The sequence below is a fragment of the Anolis carolinensis genome, chromosome 6 (assembly GCF_035594765.1).
Source record: "Anolis carolinensis isolate JA03-04 chromosome 6, rAnoCar3.1.pri, whole genome shotgun sequence".
In the NCBI taxonomy this organism is placed as follows: Eukaryota; Metazoa; Chordata; class Lepidosauria; order Squamata; family Dactyloidae; genus Anolis; species Anolis carolinensis.
The window spans coordinates 31,357,895-31,369,137 of record NC_085846.1 but is presented as its reverse complement, the minus strand read 5'-3'; the positions used below and the strand labels follow the sequence as shown (position 1 = coordinate 31,369,137).

General features: G+C 40.6%; 1 protein-coding gene across 1 annotated transcript; it reads left to right on the top strand.

The window, feature by feature from the left end:
- Positions 1–5,814: 5,814 nt before the first annotated feature.
- Positions 5,815–10,372, top strand: eif1 (eukaryotic translation initiation factor 1). The gene is made up of 4 exons (XM_003222468.4): positions 5,815–6,021; positions 8,893–9,056; positions 9,290–9,391; positions 9,650–10,372. The coding sequence occupies exons 1-4, from the start codon at positions 5,991–5,993 to the stop codon at positions 9,692–9,694; spliced, it is 342 nt and encodes a 113-aa protein (XP_003222516.1). The 5' UTR covers positions 5,815–5,990; the 3' UTR covers positions 9,695–10,372.
- Positions 10,373–11,243: the final 871 nt, after the last annotated feature.

Sequence of the window (11,243 nt, the reverse complement as noted above, 5' to 3'; positions counted from 1 at the left end):
AATATTTAGGAGAACAAAAACTGGACAAAATTATGGAAACAGAAAGGGAACATCTCAATAAAGAAATAACAGAAGAAGAAATTAAGAAAGCAATAAAAAATTTAAAACCTAACAAAGCACCGGGTCCAGACGGATTTACCGCAAGTTTCTACAAAGTTATGAAAGACGAGTTAATCCCATTTTTGAAAATACTAATGAACCAGGTATTGGAAAAAAACATTATTCCGGAATCGTGGAAGGAAGGAGATATTATCACAATTCACAAAGAAGATACAGATAAATCGGAGGTAAAAAACTACAGACCAATTACGCTATTAAATTTGGACTACAAAATTTTTACGAACATATTGGCAAACCGATTCAAAAACTTCTTAACAACATGGATTGGGCCAGAGCAAAAAGGATTTCTCCCGGGAAGGCATATGAAAGAAAATGTGAGAACTATAGTAGATGTAATAGAATTTTACGAAACACATCATCAAAAAGAATTGGCACTACTCTCGATCGACGCAGAGAAAGCATTCGACAACCTAAATTGGAGATTTATCAAATTACTATTTAAAGAAATTGATATAGGTTATCAATTTTACAATGCGATTGAAACGATATACACGGAGCAGAGGGCAAGAATTTTAGTAAATGGTCAATACACGAAAGAGATACCAATAAATAAGGGAACTCGCCAAGGATGCCCATTATCACCATTAATCTTTATCTTCGCAATTGAAATCTTAATAAGAAATATCAGAAAGGACGATCAATTAAAAGGAACGAAAATAGAAAACTATGAATTCAAGATGAGGGCTTTTGCTGACGACCTTATATGTATTATTGAGAATCCGAAACACCAAATTCAAAAGTGGCTCGACCGTATAGAGGAATATGGATCAGTGGCAGGCTTTTATCTAAACAAAAAGAAAACAAAAATTATGACAAAAAACATACCAAAGAAAAGACAAGAGGAAATAGAGAAAGTGGCAAACATCCAAATAATACCTAAAATAAAATACTTAGGAATCTGGTTAACAGCAAAAAATGCACACCTACTGAAAAATAATTACCAAATGAAATGGAACGAAATTAAAAAAGATTTACAGAACTGGAAAAACCTGAAAATCTCTATTTTAGGACGTATATCAATAATAAAAATGAATGTCTTACCAAAACTGTTATATTTGTTCCAAAATCTTCCAATAATAAGGAACAATAAACTTTTTATGGAATGGCAAAGGGAAATCACAAAATTTATTTGGAAGGGGAAAAAGGCAAGAATAAATTATACAATAATGACAGATGATAAAAGAAGAGGGGGATTCGGACTACCGAACTTAAAATTATATTATGAATCTTGTGCATTGGCATGGGTTAAGGATTGGGCAACCCTAGAAAAAAACAGTATGCTAGCATTGGAGGGCTTTGATTTGAGGAGGGGATGGCATAGCTATCTCTGGTACGGTAAAAGATTAGTAGAGAAAAACTTCGGAAATCACTTTATCAGATCCTCATTAATAAAAACTTGGGAAAAATATAAGGGAAGAATATATATGAAGACACCCCTATGGATTTCACCTTTGGAAGCTAATCAGAAAAAAAATTTGGATTGGACAAAATGGCCAAAATACAAAGAAATATTAAGAAAAAAGGATGGGCAATTTCAACTAAAACAACAAGAGGAAATAAGACAAAAATACAACAAAATGTCATGGTTTCAGTATGCCCAGCTAAAAGAACAATTTGGGAAAGATAAAAAATTAGGATTTAATGAGACTGAAAATTTCTGGGATACCATGATGCAAAGTAGCAAGAAGGAAATTGCGAGAATATACAAGAAGTTACTAGAATGGTCTACAGAGATAGAATATGTAAAAATATGTGCCACAAAATGGGCAAAGAATATTGGACGTTCAATTATGATGTCAGAATGGGAAGCAATATGGAATATAAAACAAAAATATACGTACGCCTCAGATTTACAGGAAAACTGGCTCAAAATGTTCCATAGATGGCACATCACACCAAAAAAGATAGCAACCATGTATAAAAACACAGACAATAAATGCTGGAAATGTAAAAAGCAAGAAGGGTCATACTTTCATATCTGGTGGACATGTTCGGAAACAAAATCATTTTGGAAAGCAGTACATGAAGAAACACAGAAAATACTACAAAAATCATTCCCAATGAAGCCAGAGTTTTATTTACTTGGGTTGACAGAGAGTATAATGAAATTGAACTCAAATGAGGACAAAATATTTACATACGCAGCGACAGCAGCAAGAATAACCTTTGCAAAATATTGGAAACAAAGAGAAATACCAACAAATCAACATTGGTTGGAGAAATTGAATGAGATATATGATATGGACAAATTAACATATCTAATGAAAACAAACAGGGGTAATACAATAAAATCAACTAACTGGGAAAAATATGTAGAATACAAGGAAAAGGCAAAGGAGAAATAAGCAAAGAAGAATCCGAGGACACTCACAATGACCAAAACTAGTCCAATAAATGTAAAAAAGAAAGAAATGGAACAAAACCTAGCCCACAAAGAATAGAAAGCGGAAGGACTTCTGTATCCCCTCCCTCCCTTCCCCCTTCCTTCCCTTTTTTTTTCTTTACCTCTTCTCCCCTTTTCACCAACCCCTGTGAACCATCTCCATTTTTATTTTTTACTGTACTGTATGTATGTGTAAGAAAATCTGAATAAAAATTTATTTAAAAAAGAAAAGAAAATAGAAGATAAAAAGTTATTTAAAAACAAAAGTAAAGTTCCAAAAGATCACTACAAAATAAAGTCTTAGAGCATAATTCAAGAAATCACCAGAAACAAACAAAGTCCCATTAGAGCATGACAAAGTCCCAAGACATGAACACAAGAGCTGCAAGATAATCCAGGAAAACGATAGCTTGCTTCTTGGTTGAACGAAAATTTGCTTTGACAAAGGTCTGTCTCCACATTGCTTTAATACCCTTTGCAAAACATGAAAGCATTTCTTTGGCCTCTGACCTCCTTCTTGTTTGCTATTCTCACACTCCTTCAAACTCTGAATTCCAAACCGTCAGCTTGATCTAAGGTTCCCGTTTCATCAAAGTCAGGCTGCTCGTTAGCGTCAGCCTGCTTGCTATCAGACTGAGAACTGGCCTCCTTTTCTAAGTCAATCTGCACCTGGCTAGTTTCAGTATCATCAACATCATTCCTTGCTGTGGGAAAATGAACTTGCACTCTCTGTTCCTCATCTTCTACAACAGGGACATTTTGAACCTGATTGTGAACCTGAATCCCATCATCCTCATCAGAGTCAATCTGAGGTTCCAGCTGAGTCACAACAGATGGCAGATTTAGAGCCCTTCCAGGCAGGCCCTATATCCCAGGATCTGATCCCAAGTTTTCTGTTTATCCCAAATTATCTAGCAGTGCTGACTCATATAATCCAGTTTAAAGCAGAAAACCTGGAATCAGATCCTGGGATATAGGGCCTGTCTGGAAGGGCCCTTAGAAACACTCTCAAGCAATTTGTATTTGTGGGGTGCATAAAACAAAGCACGTTTTACATTATTTACTGAATGGCCAGCTTTATCAAAACTGTGTTAGAGATTCCTGGGAAAAACTTCTTTACAGGCTGAGAGCTATGGAACTACCGTATGTTATCAGACTGTGACTCATACATTACATAAGCTGTCCTTATTTGTTAGAACTGCCAGAAGTACTGGTCATATATATAGGGGGGGGGGGGGGGGGAGAGACGGTGCAGCAGAGTCAATCTGATGTCATGGGCCATCCAATCCAATCCTCTGCCAAGAAGCAGGGGGGGAAAGCACCCCCCACAGAAGACTATCCAGCCTCTGTTTAAAAGCCTCCAAAGAAGGCGCCTTCACCACACTCCAGGGCAGAGAATTCCACTGCTTAACAGCTCTTCTCACAGTTTGGAAGTTAATATTAATATATGAATTACTTTATTTTTATATCCTGCCCCATCTCCCTGAAGGGACTCGAGGCGGCTCACATAGGGACCAAGCCCACAATACAAAATACCATCACGTACATTTAAAACATATAAACATAGAATCATAAAACATAATAAAACATACTCAAAACCAATAGCCAATAGTCTGGCACAGTGAACATATTCCACTGGGAGCAAGACAAATGTTGTCTGTGTACAGTATCTTACAACCTCTACTGAATGGACCAGAAGTGCAGTAACTGGGTCTAGGTGGAGGTAAGTTCTTAATGTTCAGGTGGAATCTCCTTTCCTGTAGTTTGAAGCTGTTGTTTCACATCCTATGGCCCTTCCACACAGCCCTATATCCCAGAAAATTAAGAAAGAAAACCCCACATTATCTGAGCGTGGACTCAGATAACCCAGTTCAAAGCAGATATTGTGGGATTTTCTGCCTTGATATTCTAGGATATAGGGCTGTGTAGGAGGGCCCCTAGTTTCCTGGGCAGCAGCATTGACTTAGGGCCCTTCCACACAGTCCCTATATCCCATAATATCAAGGCAAAAATTTATTTATATATTTATTTGCTACATTTATATGCCGCCCTTCTCACCCTGAAGGGGACTCAGAACGGCTTACAAATTAAATTTACATAGAATATATTATTATCATAGTACAATACTGGTAATAAATTACTATATTGTACTGTATCAATATATTGTAATATTATTAGTAATATTACATGTAAAATATAATATATAATTAATATTATATTGTATTATTAGTATTATATTGTATTACAATATATTTTGAATATTATATGTATATACAATATGTTATAATTATTATATATTAATGTAAATTATATTGTGTGTAATATAATAAAATGTATAATATAATAAAAATCCCACCTGCTTTGAACTGGGGCCCCTTCCACACAGCTGTACAAAACCCACATTGGATTGTATGGCAGTGTGGACTCATGATAATTCAGTTCGAAGCAGATATTGTGGATTTTCTCCCTTGATATTCTGGGTTATATGGCTGTGAGGAAGAGCCCTTGGTTTTCTTGAATCTACTGCCATATACTCAATTTCAAAGCAGACAATGTGGGATTTTATTCAGCTGTGTGGGGACCCTTCCACAGAGCCATATAAAACAGAATATCAAGGCAGAATAACCCACAATATTTAATTTGAACTGGGTTATCTGAGGCATCTTCCACACTGCTGTATAAAATCCACACTGAACTAGATTATCTGGCAGTGTGAATATTCCAGTTCAAAGCATCACCACAGCCACTATCAGGAGTTAAAAGCTGGATTTTTCTGGGACTAAGGGCCCTTCTACACAGCCCTATATCCCAGAATATCAAGGCATGAATGTGGACTCAGATAACCCAGTTCAAAGCAGATATTGTGGGATTTTTGCCATTCTGGGATATAGGGCTGTATGGAAGGGCTCTCGGTGAACAAAGGCCTCTCCTCCATTGCGCACTTTCCTGGGAAAGATTTGCTCTCAATCCAAACGACTTCCGCCCCGCCCTCGCAGCTTTGTGAGGAAGCTGCAGAGAACGCAAAACTGTTCGCCCCGCCCCACCCGCGTTATTTTGGACCAATCCCCTTCCTCGGCTGCTTTGCGCGGTTGACGTCACAAGGAAAACCAGCCTTGTCCTGTTTACCCGCAATGAATGCGCAGGCGCACTAGGAAAGGAGGCAAAGGGAAAAAAATTGCTCTGGCTGCGCAAGTGTGACGGACAGACGGCAACAATGCTTCCCCCCGCCCTCTATTCCGGCCAGCCAATCCCGTCTCTCGCCTCCCGGTGCGCGCTGACGTCACAAAGGCCGACGAGTTATATAAACCGTCAGTTGCGTAACTCCGCCCTTCCTGCTGCTGCCTGTTTTTCTCCCCCCGTCTCATTGGCCTCCCTTCACAGAGGTTGAAGAGCCGCCTTTCTCGCCGCCACACCGTCTCGCCTCTTCCTCCTCCTCCTCTGCTGTTGTTGCCTCCGACCCGGAAAAAAGGGAAGAGAAACGCGTCGTATGTCCGCTATCCAGAACCTCCACTCCTTCGGTGAGGAGAACGGAAAAGGGGGCTTTTAAAAATCTCCTTAAAATGAAGGGGGGGGGGGGGGGGATAAGGCAACTCTGTGGTAAAATTTTTATCGAAGGCCAAAGCGAGCGAGCTGGCCTCAAAATGGCGGCGGAGGCCATCTTAGGCCTTGAGGGGGTAGCTGAGGAAACTCCAACGAGGTTTCCTCAGCTAAGGAGGGAGGGGTTGTATTTGAGGGAGGGGATGCGCCATTTTGGTTCTCGAGGCGATTAGTAGGTTGAGGTAACATGGCATCTAGCTTTGAGAGGCTTTGGAAAGAGGCTTATGGTTTATGAGGGAGACTTTTACGTGAGACAAATGCCTTGGAAGCTGTTCTTGGCCTGTTTTTCTGTCTTTGTCCCGCGCTGACTGTGCCAAGTCGGAGACCGCCGCATTGTTTGGCGGCTCCGCCATCTTGTTTCCTTTCTCCCTTCCTCGCTGACGCAGCGCCTAATTGTTGGCGGTTGCGTCATCCCCGTGGAGGGCGGGGCTGCCTTTAGGTCACGTGAGCTGCAAAGGGGAGGGGCCTCGTCCTGGTAAAGGGGGGGCGAGTGAGTGAATGCTTTGCGGTGTTTGTTTGTTTATCTCTCCATACCGCGACTCAAAGTAGCTCACAGTCAAAAACATTACAACTTAAAATAGACAAATGTATAATAATAGAACAGTAAATCATATATTATCAGTAGTAATTTAATATATTAATATTACAGTGTTATTACATATTATATTAGTATTGTATTGTGTTGTCGAAGACTTTCATGGCCGGAATCACTGTTGCTAGGAGCCCCGGTGGCGCAATGGGTTAAACCCTTGTGCCGGCAGGACTGCTGACTCAAAGGTTGGATTGCTGACCTGAAGGTTGCCAGTTCGAATTCAGGGAGACTTTGGATGAGCTCCCTCTGTCAGCTCCAGCTCCCCATGCGGGGGCATGAGAGAAGCCTCCCACAAGGAAGGTAAAACAACAAAAAATCATCTGGGCAAACCACAGGCTGCCAATTCTCTCACACCAGAAGCGACTTGCAGTTTTTCAAGTCACTCCTGACATGGAAAAAAAACTTTATGTGAATTTTCTGGGCTTTATGGCCGTGTTCCGGAAGCATTCTTGCCTGACATTTTGCCCACACCTATGGCAGGCATCCTCAGAAGTTGTGAAGTGTATTGAAACTAGATCAGTGAGGTTTATATCTGTGGAAGGTCCAAGGTGGGAGAAAAGAACTCTTGTCTGTTGGAACCAACCTGGACACCTACTTGAGAACACAGAAATGCTGGACCACTCTTAACTACCACCATGTCAGACCACACAGAGAAGCCATTGAAATCCACAAGCATATGAAGAATTTCAGCAGAAAGGAGGAAACCAAGAAAATGAACATAATAATAACTTTATTTTTATACTCTGTCTTCCCAAAGGGGACGCAGGGCGGCTTACATGAGGCCAAGCCCGAATAAAAACAATAGCAGTATAAAACACAACAATAGACAAGAGACATGCACAATTATAAAAAATTAAACATTACCCAATAAAAACAAATGACAAAAACTAATAAAAACATGGATTAAAATGGAGAGGTTGTAAAAGTAGACTGGGTAAGGTGCACCATATAAATATTGTAAACACAAGGTGACTGAAATATTGTAAACACAAGGTGCTGCAAATTCTTGGAAGTGCAAATTGGGATGGGAGTAGACCCTGTGTCTATATCAAGTTGACAAAGGTAAAAAGTGCAAACCAGTACGAAATGGTCACAGATACAGGATTGTTATGGGGATGAGCAGTCTTTATCCAAAGGCCTGAGTGAAGAGCCAGTTTTTCAAGCTCTTTCTGAATGCTACCAGGGTGGGGGCTTGCCTGATTTCCCCTGGGAGTGAGTTCCAGAGCGGGGGGGGGGGGGGGGGCACCGCGGAGAATGCCCTCTCTCATCCCCACCAACCACGCCTGTGATGGAGGTGGGAGTGAGAGGAGGGCCTCCCCCAACGAACAAAGAGATTGTTCAGGTTTGTAGGGGGAAAGGCGATCACAAAGGTAGGAGGGTCCCAAACCATTCAGGGCTTTGTAGGTGATCACCTGCACCTTGAATTGGGTCCGGAAGGTGAACCGCAGCCAATGGAGCGCTTTAAGCAGGCTGCCAGTATTAAAACTTTTAAATTCAGTACAGTAAATAAAGAACAACACTCTGAAACCAGGGGATTCCAGACATGAAACAACCAGGGCCAGGTAACACCTCCCAACAAAGGAATCAGGATTTGAAACTGCAAGGCTTTTCAGTGCTAATGAAGGTGATGCAGCATTCACACTTGCCGCAAACAGACAAGAATTTCTCCCACCTTGGATATCTTCCACAGATATATGAACCTCGCTAACCTAGTTTTCAATATACCTCACAACCTCTGAGGATGCCTGCCATAGATGTGGGTGAAACATCAGAAGAGAATGCTTCTGGAACATGGCCATACAGCCCGGAAAACTCACAGCAACCCAGTATTATATTCTCCAAGAGCAAACCAAGAATGAGCAACTTGGAAGTTGGCAGTTCAAAAGACAACCTGGCAAAATGACACTACTTAGAAGAAACCTCCACCTTGTGTGATTGTGGAACAGAAAAACAACTCTGCATCTATGCTTGCCCACAGTGCCCTGCCTTGTGCACAGAGGAAGAACTGTTTAAAGCTTCAATGTGGTAGCTGTTGCTCCTTTTTGGTTTAAATACACAGAAGTTCTAGTGTGGTGATGTCTGGGAGGGGCTGTTGTGCCTTTTTGAAGACAAGATGGACTTCCAAATGTTCTTGTATGGATTTGTCTTGAATGTCAGGATGCTGTATCTAATGGCCAGTACACTTCCTTTTGCTTTTCAGACCCCTTTGCTGATGCAAGTAAGGGTGATGACTTACTTCCTGCTGGGACTGAGGACTACATCCATATAAGGATCCAGCAGAGAAACGGCAGAAAAACACTCACCACAGTCCAAGGCATTGCTGATGATTATGATAAAAAGAAACTGGTGAAAGCCTTCAAGAAGGTGAGTAGGAACGGGGATTTACATCATTTCCGAAAGTCATTTAAGCTAGAGTAAGGAAAGCATAATAATGAAGGTAAGAGTTGTTTGTATCTTAGCATACAGAAACCAGTCTATTACACAGATCTCAGTACATTCAGCTAGAGTTTTACTGTTTAGAAATAAGTTTACCACTGTAGTAAACTAAGAAGTTAATAGGGCCTACTCAAACATTAATATTGGTTATGTTCTTGTAGAAATTTGCCTGCAATGGTACTGTGATTGAGCATCCAGAGTATGGAGAGGTGATTCAACTTCAGGGGGACCAGAGGAAGAACATATGCCAGTTCCTCATTGAGGTAAGAAGTTCTGGAATGTCTCTTAAAATCTTTGCTTTTAACTAATTTAAATCTGTTTTTTTAAAAATTGTGGGCAGAAATAAGTTCTGTAACATTAGAGTCAAGGCAATTAGCATGAACCCAAGAAAGTACTAACATTTTGGCTTAATCTTATATTGATGTGATCATAGTTGGTGACTTATCTAGCTACTGGTTAAAAATCAGTATTAAAATATATTTTTTCTAGTATTTGAAATCCTTTCTTTTTTCCTTCTGCAGATTGGATTGGCTAAAGACGACCAACTGAAAGTCCATGGGTTTTAAGTGCCTGTGGGTCACTGAAGTCTCCAGGGAGAAAACATCCCTGCAATGAGAAATTCTTTGTGTCCCGCGTCACTAGTTTAATAACAAGCCATCTTGCATAATGTAATCGCATCAGGTTCCCTTTAGTCTGGACTAGTGTAACTCAGCAATGTAATAAACTGACAAGAGCCCACGTTGTGTCGTCTTGCTGTCCCTCATTTAAACCAGGCCCACTTGTGGTATCAAGCCAGAAGTTTATTCTGCACAAGACATTTCTGTTAGAAGGCTCATGGATGTTCTGGCTCTGCTGGGGACTTGTCTATACGTTTAGAACACCTCTTGCTGCAGATATTCAGGACAACAACTAGCAGTGTCTGTCCGAAATGAACTGTTGACAACCAAGTATCAAAAGGCAGGGGCTGGGTCTGAATTTACCTTGGCATATCCGAAGGAATCTCTCCTCAAAAGTATTGGGGAATGTGGAATTCAAAGACCCCTTGGGACAGGCACTGAGGTGATGAAACCAGATATACCAGTAGCAGGCTCAGAGTTGAGGGAGCAGTTTTTAAATAGGATGTCTTTGCAAAGCACTGCTTTAGTAACTAACAACCCTGTGAAGCAACAGATTTCTTGGTTTGAGTCCTGATGTTCTGTGTAATGTATTTAAACACTTATTTAAATAAAAATGATTTTCTGAAACAGTTTCCTTGTGCTTTTGATACCTGGGTAAAACATGGGAGTTTTATCAGTTCTAAGTAATTTACAGCTGTCTTTTGTGTTCCCCTTAAATCAGTGATGTCAAACTTGTGGCCCTCCAGTATTTTGGACTTTAGGTCACAGAATTCCTGACTATTGGGCAAGCTGACTCAGGACATTTGGAAGTCCAAACACCTGGAGGCCACACCTGCCCTAAATGGTGCACAACCCCAGCACAAGAAAATGCCAACCTCTTTTCAGCAGATAAGGCTGAAAATGAAGGAAGGCCAGGCGTAATGCCACTATCTGGGGATGATCCTGTTAACATCCTCAGCATTGTGATGCAATTACAGGGTTAACCGCTTACAGCATAATTAGATCAGCATTTGGGTTGCGTGGTGTTGGTTAGGCTTTGATGTGATATAACCCTAGAGAACATGAAAGGCTGAGAATAGGAATTTATACTTTACACTAGCCAAAAATAAATCCTGGAAAGAATCCTTGGATATTAGTTGGACTGAAAGTGACCCAATGCACTTAATACATTTGAAAAGAGATCACTGGCATTAATAAATGCGCAGTAACTGCTCTTAACTGTATACTATTGACAATAGCTGCTAAATACCATGCCACAGTTCTTTCCCTGCAGCATTAAGGAGTGGTGTATGTTTTCGAGGCAATCTATTGACCAAAGATAGGTGAATGTCAGTTTTCTTATGCAAGGAATAGTGTGGTAGTTATGCCAGTTCTTTTCTCTACAATATAGCCACAGCACCTGGTTTCTTGTTCAGGTAGTAACTAGAACTAATCACAGCTTTTAGGAATTGCCGAAAGCTAAAATGCTGCATTTGATGTATTCCACTAATGAAGTCCA

Excerpts from the sequence above, each read along its gene's own strand:
- eif1 (XM_003222468.4), top strand. The coding sequence starts at position 5,991 with ATGTCCGCTATCCAGAACCTCCACTCCTTCG. Across the intron at positions 9,057-9,289 it reads TGGTGAAAGCCTTCAAGAAG|AAATTTGCCTGCAATGGTAC; the intron begins GTGAGTAGGAAC and ends ATGTTCTTGTAG. Across the intron at positions 9,392-9,649 it reads TATGCCAGTTCCTCATTGAG|ATTGGATTGGCTAAAGACGA; the intron begins GTAAGAAGTTCT and ends TTCCTTCTGCAG.